This window comes from Synchiropus splendidus, chromosome 12 (genome assembly GCF_027744825.2).
Source record: "Synchiropus splendidus isolate RoL2022-P1 chromosome 12, RoL_Sspl_1.0, whole genome shotgun sequence".
Lineage (NCBI taxonomy): Eukaryota > Metazoa > Chordata > Actinopteri > Syngnathiformes > Callionymidae > Synchiropus > Synchiropus splendidus.
Genome location: NC_071345.1, coordinates 18,851,814 through 18,869,427, shown reverse-complemented (window position 1 = coordinate 18,869,427; position 17,614 = coordinate 18,851,814). Strand labels below are relative to the sequence as shown.

Sequence of the window (17,614 nt, the reverse complement as noted above, 5' to 3'; positions counted from 1 at the left end):
TCCTACCAGATACTGCACCAGACTCACATGAAGAGGCTGCTCAGACACCACCAGCATTCGGTGCTCTGCGTACTTCCTCACATATTCATACACATTGAGAGGAGTTACTGGCATGTTGACTCCACCCGACAGAAGTTCCACCTGATTAGCAAAAAAAAAAGTCAAAAAAATATACTTACTATATATATATATATATATATATATATATATATATATATATATAGTGTGCCTAAGCAGTGGAACCAGACAACTGTGCAGACAGGGGTGTATAGCTCAACTATGAAGCCACCTTGAGTTAAATTAAATGAAACAGCAGCAGCTGAGTCAAGTCTGTTTCAAATGGACCGGGGAGAAGGTATTTTGCACACACCAAATGTGTTGGTTTTTGAATACATTCATAACCATACATGGTTTGCAAATTTGGAAGAATACATGGCAATTCCAACAATTTGTTGGAATGTTTCATTTAAAAAACAAGAATTAAAACAGGACTATATTATTCAAAAACATATCACAATGAAAGAATTTGAAAAGCACTTATTTTTGGAATGAGGTACATAAGATGCATTAACCTTTTATCCCACCCATCTGTGGCAGTTTTATGGTGATGCACTTGCATTTAATCCCACAGTGACATTAACCCATCACTGCTGGTGGATAGGTTTTCATGGGTCTGGTTGACTAAAACAACCTTCAACTTTCCATTTCAGCCACTGGTATTTCAGTTACTGTCACATCAGGGTGCAGATATTTGTTCACAGCATGGATACCAACTGAATAGATGATAAAATCTCCATGATAGAAGAGTTTTTGCTTTTGTTTTTCTTGCTCTGTTTTTTTTTAAAAAAAGTGGAGCTGTCTGATCTTACCTGTCCAGCTCCTTCCTCTTTGCAGAGGTCGATGGCAAATGCCAAGTCCATGGCAGCAAACACCGCCTCTGCTTCCCCCGCCAGGGAGTGACGGATCAGCTGCCGCAGACTCTCATACATGACCGGGTCAAAGAAAGCGAAGTCATGCCAGTTCACCTGCACAAAGAGATCGGATCATTTTGGAACCCTCATGCACCACAGAGCCAAAGGCAAACTCACACACAAATAAAGATATCAAGAATTCAATTCAACATCCCCTGTGCACTGGCATCAGTTGGTTCTTACCTTCCTGCCCAGCAGCACTTTAATCACATGTCTGTTTAATGTGATTGGACACAGCTCGTTTTGCAGAAGACACAAGCCCAATATTCTGGAAGAAAGAGCAGCGATAAATATGACACTAAAATAACAAATTGTGAGCCTTCAGTTGTTAAAGCACCCACAGTTACAAAAAGACAACTGAGCTTTGGCTGTTCATTACCTCCCAATGTTCCGGAAGCAATTCAGTCTTGCCTCTGTGTTCTTGCCTGGCCGAGGAGAATAAAATCCTCGCTTCCCAGGCTGGTAGAACAGTGGAGCATTGTCGTCTCCGTCATCTGGATCATCAAGCTCCATGTCCACAACACTCCGCGTTGAACCATAGCGCTTTCGATTCTCCTGCTGCTGCAAACACAAACAGTGGGGTACGTTAAAAATGCACGTCAAATATGTTAATCATTGGAAGGACACGGTAAGTAACCTTGCAAGGCCAAAATCTACTTACTTGTGCCTTCTCTGGTGCTTCCAGTAGGCCAAGGTCTAATATGCTGTCAGCACCATTTTCCCTGAGAAGTGAAGCAGATTATCATTCATATTAATATTATCACACATATTTAGTTAGTAAATTGTAAAGGACAAAGTGAAAGAAGTTTTAATGAAAAGATTGCATTGCTAATGTCTCAACATGCTAAGCGTAAGTGAATTAGAAATGTCTTTTCACCTTCCATGTGCAATTAGAAGTTCCATGGCCTCTTCCACTCGGGTTCTTAGAGAATCTTCACTTGCAAGCAGTAGCAGCAGCTGAGCAGGCGACAACTCCAGCAGCATACCTGTGATTTTGCTGGCAAATGCCTGTAGAACAAGGAACATGGGTCAGAGCGCGTGCCAAAAAGACCACTAACTTTAAACGTCAGACACACAAGTACTGAAATTTATCAAACGCCAATAGTCTTTAAACCTTTGGTGTAGAATTTGATTCCAAATATCTCTTTTTTTTTATAATTGTAAAATTTAACTTTGGCTGTGCTCATATTGTGACAACAACAAGCCACTGCAAGAAAATAAAAAAAGGATAGAACTATGTCTAAAAGATACCTAATAAATAAGCCCTCCATCAGGTGCTTAAGCAATTAGCCTTGAAACAAAATCCCACGAAAGTTATCTGCAGTTCATGAAATTAGCTCCAACAACTCTACAGCATCAAAATTATTCAGGACAGATCAATACCGGTTGCATTGCATGGACACGTGGGTAGAGTCTTTCACCCAGAGCTTGTCTGTGTGCAGGAAGAGGATCAGGCTCATCACTGGGGTTTCCTTCAGACGAAGGCCTAAAGGGCCGTGTGTCTATTGACAACTGTCGCCTCGAATCTCTGTAATAGATGAGCACATCAGTCAGCATCAGTTAGCACAGTGTTGCTAGGCCCATGAACAAAACGCTTCACCTGTCTCGATCTCGCCTGGATCCAGCTCGAAGCCCACCACTTCGTCTTTCACGCTCTCGGTCTCTGTTTCTCAAGCGCTGCATGAGATCTTTAGGGCAGAACAGAGGAAAAAAATTCACTCCCAATTTTGCTGAAGCGCCAAACTTGATTAAAAATGTATGTTCTATGACAAAACAACATTTAAACAATGTCTAAAATACAATGTAGTTTCTCTGTATTGTCATACTTGAATTGTAATCGTGATGACACGTACTGCTGGCCTGCATGCCCTTGCTGACACTCTGAACACAGTCCAAGTTGGGCAGCTTGTCGTTGGAGAGAAGTGCCAGGGCAATGGCTGTGTAGAAGCTTCGGGCAACTCCACTGCCCTCCCCAGGCTCGTCCTTAAAGGTGACTTTCACCCTGTGCACAGCCATTGGTGTGGTTGTGCAGCGCCGTCCAAAGTGTGTATTTAACTGACGCATTGTTTGCTGGATGAGCTGGTCTCGATCCCGGTCCACTTCAAGGGCCAAATCACGAGACTGTAGATTCCTTAGTTTCTCCATTTCTCTGCGAAACTTTGACTCCTTTACTTCAAATCCACCGAGCTCAGTAAGAATCTAAAACAGAAGGATCATGTTTTTTTTTTGTCAAGAATTCACTTAAGTGAAGTATAAATACATATTCACCAATGAAATAAGTAATGTCCACAGTGAACACAATTGTCAGCATCTGTACATTTTGCGCCTAAAATCATGATACCTTGCCTCAATGCAGTGGGAAGCTACGAAATGAAGTATAATTTTTTTATAATAATTTTTTTTAGGTCCTTCAACCTACATTCAATCATGAATAAGACAGTGAACAACAGAGTTCAAACATATTGCTACACAAAATTAATTTTTGTTTTATGAAGTGTTGGAAGATACACACTAACTAAAAGAAATATACTCTGCATTTGTCATTCTTCATAACTGAAGACAGTATTAGAATTACAAGAGCAACTTGTTTGGGGGGGGGGGATTCAAATAAATAAACTCACTGATCCAGGTTCAGCTCCAACATCCTCCATGAAGACACGACCAAACAGTTCCAGTGAGAGACGCCATCGCCCAAGTAGCATGTCGTGTGAGATCATCATCCCCATGAAGCTGCAGTGAGGTCTGGAGAGATGAATATATGATGAAGACACAGCAAATTAAGTATAAAAGATGCATTGCAGGCTTAAGTTACTGCAGTCAGTGATATTTAAGAAGTGTTATGTACCTGAAAGATGGGAGTGGAGGTCCTTCACTCTCTGTGAGGCCTATTTCCGCAAGCAAACTGCTTTTCAGTTGGGCAGCAAGGTCATGAGGTGAGGGTCCAGGTTTAATAACATCCAACTCCTGTTCAGTCAGTGTCTGGTGTTCAACACTGCGCTGGGCTGTGTCCATGCTCATCACATTCTTCAAGTTTGCAGCGTATGACATCTTAGTGGGAAGGATCTGTTTGAGTTAGGACAAAATCAGGCTTTAATGACACTCAAATCATGGTACTCTGTTTGGTGAAACTGTCATGAAAGAATGAAAATGCAGATATGCAACACAAAGAACAGGCTGTGGTTTAATATTCAGTGAAACAACAAAAAAAAGAATCCTTGATATTTCCACTTAAGCTATCAGATGTATTGCTGTTCATCACTAGTGGCTATGCAGACATCATATAGAAGGAAAGAATGCTATCTAGAGATTTTCTGAAGTCATAAAACCAGTCTCATTGAATATTAAGACACAGCTGTCAGCATGACTGTCAAGTGATGAGGAGTGGTATACCTGAGAGTGGGAGGGTACAGAGGAGCCCATGTTTACCTCCAGGCAGTTCCTGTCCAAGCTTGTCTCGGCCGGGCCTTTAGTTGCCATATAAGAGGATGAGTACAAGCCCTGCGAGGGACGACCAAACAGATCCTCCTTCCTGGCATTGGGCTGGAAAGTATGGAGTACTACAGTTATAATACAACAAAAGGCAGCACATTTCAAGTCATCAAAATGCCACAGGTGCAAGGAGTAGGTTCATGCCAAACGTGTTATGGCTACTTGTCGCACTACTTGTTCACTCTGACAAAAACAACATGCCACCATCACATAAGTATTCTATGGTGGGTAGGTCTCAAGGTAGATGAAAGCAACATGGTGGACTGGAGAGGCAGAATTATCGCACTTCGACTACTTTTGACAAAAACCAGCAACCACTACAATCAGATTCTCTTTGACATGACTTCGTCCAGTTGATGCATTTTTCCTCACTACATACGAAACTGAAAATATGGGCTCTGATTGGTGAATAAACCACAACTTGTCGCCCAAGTCCTGAACATCCCCCTCCCAGGTTGTAGTGTGTCGCATGCCGCACAGCCATTTCATGGACTTGGTATTTAAATAATTTGCTTTCAATGCACTTTCAATTTGGACAAGCCTTGAGAATGATGTTGGTACAAAAGAGAACGCTTCTATTAACTTTGGAAAAATGTGTCCTTGCGTAAATTTAGGTCCCATAAATCATCAATACACACTGCATTGCTGTGACATTTTGAGTCCTAGTGTGCACCTCATGCAACTACCAACACAAGATCAGTAACCTGCAGAAGGTGGGGCTGGTCCGCTAGTGGAATGGCCTCAGATAAAGGGATGTCAAAAGGATTTGGAGGGATGCAACCAAGGAAAGTCATGGAGTCAGAGCGGCGGAAGAATGGATGATTCTGTCCTGTCTCAGTTGGTACCAGGTCCTCATCCTTATCCTGCAGAGTTGAACCTGGAATGAAACAGAAAAACATAATTAGCAAAACTACAGAATATTTCTTTCAATTTGCTCAGAGCTTACTTTGATTGGTGTCCTCATCATTCTCATGCTCTGAATCTTCATTGTCCAAACCAAGTTCCAAAATGTCCCTGTTTCTGCAAAACAAAAGTGAGTCATTCACACACTTCTGACAAACATGTATAGTAACTAACTATAGAGTGACAAGATTCTTTCTACAGAAAGAATGCATCTACACATTTGCTACAGAAACATAAATGCACCTCTTCCTTTCCATCTGTGGCGTGTCCAGAGTGGTCTGCTGGTTCATGGCTTTAATCCAGTAGATAAGCGCCTGGAAAACATAGGCGACGTGCTTCAGCGAGCAAACATCCAGCACTGGAAGCACATCAGAGTGCTCATCGTTGTGCGATCGCATGAGTGATAGGGCGTAGTTCAGAAAATCTCCACGAGCAGACAACATGCCCTGACGAGCGGTGAGCAGTGTGGCTGCTCTCCTGAAAGAAGAGAAAAAAAATCATCAAGACATTTGCAAAATGATAATGTAGCAGAGAAACTCTGCGTAACACTCTGTCCTTGTCTCGCTTTATATTTGACTTATAAAAGCATTACACTCCTGCTGGCTTGACATTTTAAACTTTGGTTCTCTGGAGTTGCAAAAAGTATTCCTAACACATACCTATAATGTGATGAGATGGTTTTATCAAATTGTATTTGTGTGAATTTGTTTACCTGCGCCCCTCTAATGTGCGGAGGCTGGCTTCCTCCCGGGCTGGCACACGTTCCCGTCGTGCTGAATGCTGAGAGGCATGGAGAGGGTGACTTGGGTGTCCTGGGTCTCCCGCAGATGCCAGAGCTGAACCATAACGCAGCTGAGCCTCAGTGGAATCCATGATTGACACCATCCAGTTCCAAGTGGGAATCAGCTTCTCTTCAACATAGTTCTGGAACGAGAGTGAGAGATGTGCCATATTGTGCATTTCCAACCTTTCTGAGTGTATATGTTGAAAATGTTGAACTGTTGTTCTACATGTTGTGAAACAGCCACATTACGAAGTGGCTACATTTTTAACAGAGCAGTTTTCATTTTTATTCCGCTCTGATATCTTGACAATGACCACATCACTGGACTTCCAGGACTTTAAAATTGTATAATAGTCATGAACATATGCTGCATAATAAAAAGATGATTAAATATCACATAGTTAACACATTCCTATGATGTCTCTCGATATTTATTTTTGTATGTTGCAAGGGCTGCAGCAGGCACAAATGCCCAGACTGTCCTCTCCCCAGAAACCTCCTCCAGCTGCTCTATGGGAGCTTTGTCTTGGCCAGCGACCAACACCCAGTAAGACATGTCCAATGTAAAAATATGCCCTTTCAACATGTCACAATCTGCGGAAGTACTCTGAATAGGTCATCAATGACTGAGCTCATGACCTTATATCTAAAGGAGTCAGGCCATCATGCAGAGAAAACTAATTTCAGCAGCTTGCTAACAACACCATATCTTATTGTACCAGTGACTACCCAAAGTAATGGATAGATACTATGGTCATTATTGGCCAGAGTAAGGATAGAAATTGACTAGAAAATTGAGAGTTTATCAGTAATGAATGCATTAATGTCTTACTTGCAAATTGACAGCATCTTGGTAGGTCAGCTTCACAGCAGCAGGATACTGCGAGTACACAAGGTGGTTGTACTTGGGAATTAGGCTCATAAGATCTGAGATTTGACGGATGACAATGCTGTAGGCTCGAGCAAGGCTGCTGGCAGATGTCAGGTAACTGCTGGAGTTGCTGGCTTCAAGAGCAGCTGCAGCAGCTGCTGCACTCGAGCTAATGGCACTGGAGCGTCGCAGATTTGTGGGGTCAATATAGATCAGGCCTGTTGAGCTTGCTATTAATAAAATAAAAAAAGGAGAGGCAGTCAGACAAAGGCACATTCCGGGTTGGATAATTCGTCAACAACACAAGACTTCTGACCAGCAGGAGTTGAGGAGCTGGTGGGAGCACTTCCAGGGGCTCTTTGGCTTGGGGTGTTTCTCACAGCCCACTGCATGGAGCGAGGAGCCTGTGCAGCACTGTTGGCATGGGAAGCACTAGTTGTTCTCTCCAAAGGTTCATCCAGCAAAAATGTTTCCTGGTCAACATCATCACTTTGACTGCTGGTGGTGTCAGAATCACTGGAGTCGTTGGACTGGGAATCATCTTCAGAAAAGAAGGCGGGAACACTGCTGGCACCTTGAAAAAGAATGAGAAGGGAAGCTCAAATAATTCTCCATGAAAGCATGGTCACCAGTTCCATAAGTCAGGCAGGAGTGCTTGTTAGTGACCACACCAACCAAGGCCAAACCCACACCAACTTCCCCAAAAAGACAATAATTCAAACAACTGCAAAACTGCACTGTAGGGCTGGGTATCGATTCTAATTTCAAGAATCGTTTCGATTCCGATTCTCATGACTTAGAATTGATTATCACGATTCAATTCGATTCGATCCGATCCAATCCAATCTCAATTCAGGTTAGTATTTAAACCATTTTATGAGCTGTTGCCATAATCACATGACAAGTTACGCTACATATTAATACTAGTATCATATTGACATTCAACAGGAAATTAATGAAGGATTCATAGTAAATGATAATAAAGATCCAGACACAGAACGCCAGATGTGACTGCTCATGGGACTGGTGCATTATTAGAAATAGGACATTAAAAATTCACCCAAAAGATGCTGCTGTTTAATACTAATGCATTTTTATGTTATTATCAAAATGAAAAAAATATATTCTCAGCCACTGAAAATGTAAACAGAGTGCTGGTTACTGGACTTCACAGCAACCTGACGGTCATTGTGCAGTATGTAAACAGTTCTCTGTGGTCTGTAGTACGTATGAGAAGAGGTCCCACTCCTCATCAACATAGTGAGTTGTCAGACTCCGTAAGATTGCGAAGATGTCCACGTATCACTTGTAATGCCCACCCTGACTGCTGACTGAAGCTTACTTTTCACGTTTTCTTTTACTGACTGGTGCATTTGCAAGACACCATAGCGTAGTGTGGCTCTGTTACTTTCATTAGCCGCTTGAAGCCCTCATTTTCAACGACGGAAGATGGGCGCATATCTTTGCAAATGAAGCCCGCAATCGCTTCAGTTATTTTGACAGAGCGTGCAGAATTACCCGCTAGTGGTAAAGTTCGCTCGAGTTTGGAGCGAGTTTGGAAAGGAGCTCTGGGTGATGTCGCGTCACGTGATTCGTGAGGTGGGTCATATTTCCTCAATACTACAACACTTCCAATACCTCCATTAGGCATAAAATGCTGATTGCTTTGCTTGTGTCGAGCGCATTTTTGGTTTGGTCGTGTCTGAACCCAAAATGGTACCAGACCATTGCTATGAGCGTTTCAGGCGTTTTCAAACCCGGCACGTTGCTAGTGTTGCCACTGTGAGGAGGCATGTTGTTTTGACTTTGGTGTCCCATGTGCGCGTCTGCGTCAAAGGGGTTAGACTTCACCCGGATAATATGTGTTAAAACGTAAATTAATGAATCCGATCTTTGGACCTACGAATCGATTTTATGGAATTGATGTACGAATCGATTCGGAATCAGAAAATCGATTTTTTAAACACAGCACTACTGCATTGTGCAGCTTATTCCATGTACAGAACTGTAAAGGTCATTTAAAGGATCAAATCACTCTGGACTTATAAAGAAGGAAATTCAGGTGATCAAACTGCAATGTTAGTAGCATAGCTATATATTCAAGGAGAGCATCACAACAGCCAGACAGGGACTGTCAGGATTGTTAGAAAGGACAGACGACACACCACTGAAGAGTGAGGAGGAATATTGAGCAGGAAATTGTGTATGCGTTTTGCAAATTCACTCTTGCCCTGGCATCTGTATATGCATTGAAGTAAAGAGGAGCTCATACCAAAAATAGGAAATGCCAAGGACACCCTACTGCCTGCAAATGAAATACATTAGGATTTTCAGCCAGGAACCATTAGGTGTCATTAGCTCTCCAAACATGACTCCCTACAAGCCAAGATGCTGACTAGTTGACAAAAAGACTGAAAGGAATTTGAAGGGCTAGCGCAGCAAAACAGGCAAAAGACAATGCGAAATGCCTTGATCAAAAAAGGAGGCTATGATAGTCAGCTGCACTACAAAATGAATCTTGACAGTAGTGAAAAATGAGTGGTTAAAAAGTCAAACCTAAGACCCAACATCAAACTTTCAGTTTCACCAACCTGCTTCTGACCCAGCTGTGGCTGCTGTGACAACACTCCTGCGGCCACTGGCATTATCTTGATTACTGTGGTTACTTTCACTGTCACTTTCTGTTTCGGCTGCAGCCAGGAGATCCAGCTCCATGTCACTCCCTGACAAATGCAACACAGTACCAGACAGTTCGTCAATGCAGATGACTTCCTTTTCTGTCTAATTTGTTTCCATCAATGGTGCCAAACCATCTTCATCGTGTTCATCATGCTGCCCTTCTGCCTCAGCATTTTCCTCGCCCTGCTCTTCTTGATCATCATGATGGTCTTCCTCTCCAGCAACTCCTTCCACCACTTCAACCTGAAAAGCAGTCAGTAGATTTGAACCAACACTTTGAATTTCCAGATAGATGGTGTTGAAAACAGATAGGGGTGTGCTGGAAAACCTAGACGTCAACTTCTACACAATAAGAGTTTTAGTCCACATAAAACAAAGTGGTGTCCATGATTAAAATTACTGTATGTCCCACAGCATTGTGTAAATGCACCATTTTATGACAATGTTTGTATTTATTGGCAAACCTCTTCAACATCTGCTGACACAATATCGTCCTGCTCCTCATCTCGGCCTCGCACAGGCTGCGATTGGCTGCTGCGACGGGGCTGGGGGTTCCTGATGATGTAAGATGCAGCTGTCTGGCTCGAGCTGAAAAGAGACAAAAATTGCCACATTACACAGGTGTGGGAAAGAAAATCTGTGAAAAAAATTGCAACGCTTCCTCTATCGCTGCGGTAAGTGAAGTCATTTCACATGGGGAAAAAGAATGCTTAAGAAGAATAAATGATTCAAGAGCGTACAGTGTTCCACTTTGAAATTTTAACAGATCCACTTTGCTTTTCATAAACTAACTTCCAGTAGGAGCGATCCATTGCACTGTATATTAATGCAGAACCCATTCGAGACGCTGAAAGTAATTAATGGCCATGTCTTTGGGGGTGCCCCTCAACATTGTGAACAAGGTTGGGTTTATACATTTTTTTTTTCCACGCGCAGCAGTGCTTTATGCCTTTCTCTCATTTTATTTAAGACAATTTATTCAAGTTAATTATACTTTATGCTTGCAAAGTCAATATTCAGTAATGGTTTTTTCTTTTTACAGTAAAAATTACTGAATATTGTCATACCAATTGTATGCAACATTTTCTCTCTTTTCCTGGTTTACTGGTAAGATGTATATGTTGACTGTATCAGTGATGGTCATACCATAGAATGATACGTGTATTGCTGGCGCGATGTTAAAATTCAAGCTTATCTAATAAAATAAATAATTACTGCATGATGTCGAAATCACAATGGTGCGAAACAGGAATAAAATTTCTCGAGTATAAATGGACAACATATTATTCTGGTCAATAATTCTTCAGGCTGCTGTATATCATAGCTCCCTAATAAGAACCATCTTTACTGACCTGCTGGACTGATCGGGGGATGGTCTGGGTGGCAGTGGTTCCACTGAGAAAAGCTCTTCACTACCCTGAACAGCATCAATGCTGGTGCTGGCCAGTGTGAAGGGGGCAGTGGGTCTGGCGATGCCCATTCTCACAGGAACAATCAGTGACTCTGCCACATTACACAACTCTTCCACAGCATATGGAAGGAGGGCTTGAAAAACTCGCCGGCATTTACCAATGGGCTGGGGGATGAAGTTGCTACAGGAGACATATTTTACAGAATGTTAGAACTGGAAGTCCAACTATTTAAAATATAGGGTGCTTTTACTTTTTCTTCTTCGATGAGGCCATCTCCACGCTGAGGATGACAAACACTCTGGACACTGAGCGTAGGAATCGTCTAGTCACAGTGATGGCTTCTTCCCTCCGACCAGGGGTATATTTATTCTGCAGTTCCTTCACCAGTGTACCCAGTAAAGTATCTATAAACTACAATTACAGAAAAGAAGCAGGGGATAAGGCACGGTTCAGTAAACCAGATCAACAACAGTGTGGACTTACAGTGATGTCAGGAGCACACTTGACAATGAGGCAGTGGGTGAAACAGTCAAGGCGAATGGTGCCACTCTGCTGATTCAAGTACACCTGCTCTTCAGGCAGGAGGTGGGCGATTCTGCTGCTGGCACTAAGTCTGAGCAGAAAAAGCAAAATGTATAGTAGGTCATAATTAAGCTACAGTACTTGGAGTAGGAGATTTTGCGACTATTCACCAAACTTTTCAGCTTAAGGATAATAAGATACTTACGGATCCTTATTCTCCTGAGAACCAAACATGATCATAGACTTGAGAGCATTCCAGTCATGCAGGACTCTCTCCAGAGCCAGCTGAGCAAACCGTGGAGGTTCCAGGTCATGGTCTGGCATGTCTGAGTCTGAATGAAGAAAACAAGTATGAGATTTTTAAACCCCTGACGAGGAAGAGAAAGCAAACTTCAAGAGATGATTAACATACCCTCTGAGTTAGCAGCCTTTCTATTCCGATCCTCTCTGATGCGCGGTGGCCGGTACTGACAATGCTCAACACTTTGTCTTGCAACAGTTTGGACCAAAAACAGTAATATATGCTCTCCCCTGGAGTAAGTCAAAAGTCAGTTAGATATTCTTGCATTTCAGAACACAGACTGCAAACATAGAATCGTGAAAGAACTTACCTGCTGTTTGGTGTTGTGACTAGGTTAGTGGTGGTGAGTAACCTGTAGAGCAGATCTAAACGTGCCGCTTTCTGGCCGGCGATGAGAGTTTTGCACTTGCATTTCTCCCAGCAGTCGCAGTATGCGGTGGGAGAAGTTCTCTTCAACCTGAGAAAGTAGACACCGGTTATATGCTTTTGGATAACCCAGAAAACAAGTAATGTTCTCATGAGAAAAGACAAGATATTTCAACTTACTTGCAGTCATGTCCCTTGTGACACACTCTGGCACATTCGGTGCAACAGCAAAGGGACTCCAGTAAGCCACAAGTCCGGCATTCAAAGATGTCCTGAAAACATAGTGATGTTGAGATGCATGTCTTTCCTTAACTGAGGCCAATTTTCTAGTGAAACCACATCTACAGAGCAACTGTGGCGCTCATTGCCTCAGGCAGAAATGAGTGACAGTGTTGAAGTAACTATGCCTGGCCGTTCAGTGCCTGTTCATTTTTAGAGAAGTCACTGGAGAACAGCTAAATCTGCATGCACTACCAAAGCCGGTGATCCACATATGTTCAATGCAAAACAGTCATGTAGAAAGCAAGCAGACAGGACAATACACATCAGCTTTTTGGATTGACAAGGAAGGGAGAATTTTGTTGTGTTGACAAATTGGCATTTACCGAGATTATGGGAATGGTTTATTCCAGTTCTATTAACCGAATTGTAGCAAGGGGGTTGAACTCAACCCAAAACAAGATCCAAGAGTTACCGTTACCTTGTCTTTCATATACTAATATTTGTCGGTGTGAAGCTGAATAGCTGAGCCCCCTCCATATGTAGCCCGTTCCAAAGGAGTATTTGAGACAAAATAAAAGATGTTCTCTATGATCAACTCTCATCATTAAGATTCATGGAAAAACTGTAAATATATAGTTGAACTAGAAAATTGTCTCTGAACGCTAATTCAAGCTTGGCTTCCTTTCATTTAAGATTTAAGAATTGTCATTGTGGATCTTTAACAATCTCCACAATGACAATTCTGCATCTCACGATAAATTTGATAAACACGTGGCACACTCACTGCATTGGACTTGCATACATGAACATGATGAGAGTGTGACGGCGCGTCACGTTCTCCAGCTCTGCGGTGTTTGACAGCCGAAACAGGTGACAGTTTGATGGACTTTGGTTCACAATCCTCGTTCTAAACTTATTTTTTAATACAGGAATTATAATTAATATTATTCACATTATTTCTAATATTTCTTCAATACAATCTAGGATATGTGTCCAGACTGGTACAGAGTTAAGTAGAATGTTTAGAGACATAAGACACAGCAGACAGACGGCTCAGGTTCTACAACAGACGTGAAACATTTAATTTCTCATCTCTACACCTAGTTAACTATTATATTTAAACATAATCAAATTATGATGTTGGAGACAAACTCCACTAAGTTGGTTGCATACTTATATTTTGAAACAGCACTTTGACGTCCCTCAAACAGGAAGTAACATATCCTTTTACATTCAGACTTGACAAAGTGTCGGGTTGATATTAAGAAAACAAATGTCAGACTGTGCCTTGTAAGCGCAATGTCTCAAAAATCATTTCGTTATAGTCATTTGCGAAAATGGAGCACTGAAGAGACCCATGACGACCTGCCATCAGTTCTGAACTCGTCTGCAGCTGTTTCCAGGGTCCACGCAAGTCTTCATTCTTAATGAAACCCTTTCATTTATTGCTGCTGCAGGACATATCTTGTGACTGTTTCATGGTAAATGGACTTCCTTTAAGACATTTGTTGAATTCTCTATATAAGCAACGTTATGCAGTGTTGTTCGGAAGTTAAACATAAAAAAAAAAAAATGTTATGGTGCCTAGTTGACATGCGCAATCTCAGTTGCACCGAGTAAACAGGACCCGAGTTAGGCGAGTACTTTATCACAGACCATTTATTTATATATATATATATATATATATATATATATATATATATATATATATATATATATATATCTCACTTCCTAAGCCACAGAAGAAAATGTTTCACCATGAAACATTTTACTTAATAAAATAATCTGCTTCAGTAAACAATTGTTTCATGACCGCAGAACTGACCTGGTTAATGTGCTCAGCTCCAGTCCAAGTAAAACTGCAAGTGTCATTGCAGCACAGGACGTAGAGAGGAGAATCATCTGGGTTGGTGCCTTGGGGGCAGATCATTTCCATGAACACAGAATCTGCATCCTCCTTTTCAGCTTGTCCTGGATCTCCTGCTGTCATTTAAAGTTTGTGAAACAAGAGTAAAAAGCAAAGCCAAGCATTACAACATTTAAGCATTCTGCTTATTTCATAAACTATTTTTGCAGTGCAATAACCTGTTGTAACCTTCAGCGCAGAAGCGAAATGCCCATAAAGTATTTTCTTTGATATCAGATTAAATAAAGTAGGCATGCACGATTTGGGGGAAAATATGAACAAAAGAATTGATATCACAATTCTCTGTCATAGTTTTTTCTCCTCATGACATATGTTTGTTGTACACATAAACCATAACAAAGTTGCAGTACCAAACAGGGGATGTTTGAGCCGGTGATAAAGATTTGGGGCATTACTTTGCAGTGCTGCAATGAGTGATAAACACATCTTGCAAATCACTTGAGACTGACACTCGTCATACAGTTTTAATACAAAATACAGCCACACAACCGAATGAGAGCCTTTTTTCGGAACAGTTTGTAAATTGATACTGATTGGTGGACTACTTCTCGTAACAAGTTCCCGGTTTGTCATCCATATTTCTTCAGTTTCTATCCTGTCACCCTGCTGTCCAATCACTACCACCTTGACGTCCCGAGTGGAACATCTGACTACATCTCACGATAAATTCAATAAACACAAACACGTGACAAGGCATTTTCTCATTGGCTGAAGGTGAAGCCATGAGCATTGTGGGAACTCAGAAAGTAGAGGCTTGCAGAGCCACTTAGGAGGGTAAAACGAAGGAAACGAAGGGAAAGTATCATTTGTGATGAAGTTTGTAAGTTAAATGCGAATCGAGACTAATTGAAAATTAAATCAGACACAAGGGTGAATCAAAATTGTGATTTTTTTAACGCCAGATAAGACTTAAAATGTTTAGAAGGGCTACATTTTCCCCCAAAAAGGGATGAGCACTGATATTAAAGCGCTTTGCTTTCAATCTAAACTCCTCATCCCATTTGCAAACAGTGGCATTTGACAATCTTAATGTGAAACATGATACTGAAGAAATTACCTTTAGCTATTTTCTGAGCAGCCTCCAGGACCGTGATAGCTGCAGGGTAGGCCCGACCACTGACTGCCAGCATGAAAGGGGTCATTCCACGAGCATCCCTGAGACATACAGCACAAAACGTCAATCTAAGCAAAAAAAAATGTTCTGGGATGGTGAGAAAATACAGAATTGTACATACTTGGCCGACAGCAGCTCTCGTAAATGTGGCCTCAGAAGCACACTGTCGCACATCAGCTTTAGGATGAGGTGCGCATTGGCCTTTCTATCTTTAGACTCAACGACAGATGGCTCGGTAGAAGGCCCTGTTTGAATATGAATAAATAATTGAGTAAAATGTTAGGAAAATACACCTGAATATAAAATTAGGAAAAGATGAATAGTTTAGACAGATGAATACAGTTGTGTGACAATGAAATAAGTTAATCAAGAAACAGAACTTAACAATTGGATAGAAACATTTTAACTCCTGGATCACAGACTGTAAGCATATTTGCAGTAAACTGCTTTGCTTTTCCAGCAATGACTAACAATCATGTTTGCCACTACATGGACTCAGCAGTCTTTCCACGCAACACAAACTATCAGAGCAGTCACCTGGACACTGTGAGATATATGGAACAGTGAGCCTGTGTGGATCGCGCTAGAATGAAGAAGGAACAGGTTTCTTTCACTGACTACTATTAATTTCCTCACCTAACTAGCATGTACTCTCTGTGTATTGTAGTCTGAAGTCTGCGCTGCAACGATTCTCTCTCTCGTTTCTCTCTCGCTCCTGTGCGTAACTCCGCCGCCCAATTGGCTCAGTGCATGCGCACATTTTGACCAATCACAAGCGACTTTTTGAGGAATGAGGTCTTAAACATCATCCAGCTCCAATAGTTCACTTCAAATAGCAGCTCTAGTTGCTGTTCACCCCATGGTGTATGTAGCGATATCAGAAGCCCTGTAGTCCTGAAATTGGGGTAATTTATGCTCAATTCAGGATGAATTGTCTCGCAGAGCATAGATATTTTTGTGCGCCGAGAGCGTATCAGCTGTGCGCAATTGGGCACACGTGCAGCTTAGAGGAAACATTGCTTACTAGATGATAGCCATAGGAGATACCTAAGAGCGAAAACGATAACGTTCTGCCCGTTCTAAACACCATCCATCTCCTTGAAAAAAGCAAATGTGACCTGGTATGGTGGAGGTACTGGGTCCCTGGCTGGTTCCAGTGGAAGCTGTCGTGAGTGAGCCCACAGCAGGTGCCAGTATGAAATCAATGTCACCATCTGTGAATAATATTGAAGAAAAGGTTGTTTTATAAAAGACGATGCAAAAATGAGCCACTAGTGAGGCCCATTTTTTTTTTTTTTTTAAAGCACATTGTACAGTTGATATAGTGATTCTTATCTAATGCAGCACCAGATATTCTACAGAAATGATGGGACAAAATATTATGTGGAAAAAAAATAGGAGCAAAGGAAAGAATACCGTTCTTAATTGTAATGAGCTCAAAATCATTCAGATGACTGATGTCAACAATGCAAACATTTTTAAGTTGATTTAAAAGACTTAAGAGTGTTATTTGCATGTCTAAAGTGGAACAGACCAGGGTCCATGGGAGGTGGATCGGGCACCCAACTTGGTGGTGCAATGGGTGGCGACACAGGGTCCTGGTGATCATTTGATGATGGGCCAGACTCATGACGACCAAGACCAGCAGCTCTGAGAGATCGCCGCATCATTTCTCTCAAACGCAACCTAAGAGACCAGCAAATCATGTACAGGTCTGTTTGAAAGCACTATCCTACAGAAAAAGTGCCTCCATACCCTCTGCTGCTGGACGAACCGGTCCTATTCCCAGAACTGTTGCTTGAAACAACAGAGATTGCATTAGCTATTGCTTCCACAGCTGACAGGCGCTCAGCGAATGTGTTTCTTTCAGACCTTTCAGCTTCTGGAATAAATAAATAGATCATTAGGAACCAGGAAAAATGGTCTGACATGGTTTCTTTAACAAGAAGAGAATAACAAACGGGAGTCTTTACAACCATGATTACTTCCCATATTGAGAATCTTAATGTTTATTTTGTATGTACATCAGTTTGAAGAACATTTGACAAGAGTA

At 41.7% G+C, this 17,614-nt stretch overlaps 1 protein-coding gene across 5 annotated transcripts in view; it reads right to left on the bottom strand.

Annotated features, from left to right (window-relative positions):
• The window catches only part of ubr5 (ubiquitin protein ligase E3 component n-recognin 5), a 34,329-nt gene that overhangs the window by 1,990 nt on the left and 14,725 nt on the right, over window positions 1–17,614 (bottom strand). Inside the window, exons 22-55 of one of the 5 annotated variants that reach the window (XM_053880896.1) lie at window positions 17,317–17,443; window positions 17,096–17,247; window positions 16,680–16,775; window positions 15,683–15,806; window positions 15,505–15,602; window positions 14,346–14,500; window positions 12,479–12,570; window positions 12,243–12,389; window positions 12,044–12,162; window positions 11,837–11,963; window positions 11,593–11,722; window positions 11,360–11,520; window positions 11,050–11,289; window positions 10,162–10,285; window positions 9,829–9,940; window positions 9,610–9,741; window positions 7,335–7,592; window positions 6,980–7,248; window positions 6,076–6,287; window positions 5,607–5,840; window positions 5,407–5,480; window positions 5,165–5,337; window positions 4,362–4,511; window positions 3,817–4,034; window positions 3,593–3,713; window positions 2,798–3,170; window positions 2,572–2,659; window positions 2,355–2,499; window positions 1,849–1,979; window positions 1,633–1,693; window positions 1,351–1,532; window positions 1,155–1,239; window positions 870–1,025; window positions 28–141 (exon numbers count right to left, since the gene is read on the bottom strand). In XM_053880896.1, the coding sequence (XP_053736871.1) occupies window positions 28–141; window positions 870–1,025; window positions 1,155–1,239; window positions 1,351–1,532; window positions 1,633–1,693; window positions 1,849–1,979; window positions 2,355–2,499; window positions 2,572–2,659; window positions 2,798–3,170; window positions 3,593–3,713; window positions 3,817–4,034; window positions 4,362–4,511; window positions 5,165–5,337; window positions 5,407–5,480; window positions 5,607–5,840; window positions 6,076–6,287; window positions 6,980–7,248; window positions 7,335–7,592; window positions 9,610–9,741; window positions 9,829–9,940; window positions 10,162–10,285; window positions 11,050–11,289; window positions 11,360–11,520; window positions 11,593–11,722; window positions 11,837–11,963; window positions 12,044–12,162; window positions 12,243–12,389; window positions 12,479–12,570; window positions 14,346–14,500; window positions 15,505–15,602; window positions 15,683–15,806; window positions 16,680–16,775; window positions 17,096–17,247; window positions 17,317–17,443 (5,180 nt within the window). Of the gene's footprint in view, window positions 1–27; window positions 142–869; window positions 1,026–1,154; window positions 1,240–1,350; window positions 1,533–1,632; window positions 1,694–1,848; window positions 1,980–2,354; window positions 2,500–2,571; window positions 2,660–2,797; window positions 3,171–3,592; window positions 3,714–3,816; window positions 4,035–4,361; window positions 4,512–5,164; window positions 5,338–5,406; window positions 5,481–5,606; window positions 5,841–6,075; window positions 6,288–6,979; window positions 7,249–7,334; window positions 7,593–9,609; window positions 9,742–9,828; window positions 9,941–10,161; window positions 10,286–11,049; window positions 11,290–11,359; window positions 11,521–11,592; window positions 11,723–11,836; window positions 11,964–12,043; window positions 12,163–12,242; window positions 12,390–12,478; window positions 12,571–14,345; window positions 14,504–15,504; window positions 15,603–15,682; window positions 15,807–16,679; window positions 16,776–17,095; window positions 17,248–17,316; window positions 17,444–17,614 lie in introns of all 5 variants that reach the window. The other 4 variants (XM_053880898.1, XM_053880895.1, XM_053880897.1 and 1 more) reach the window with 4 other exon arrangements.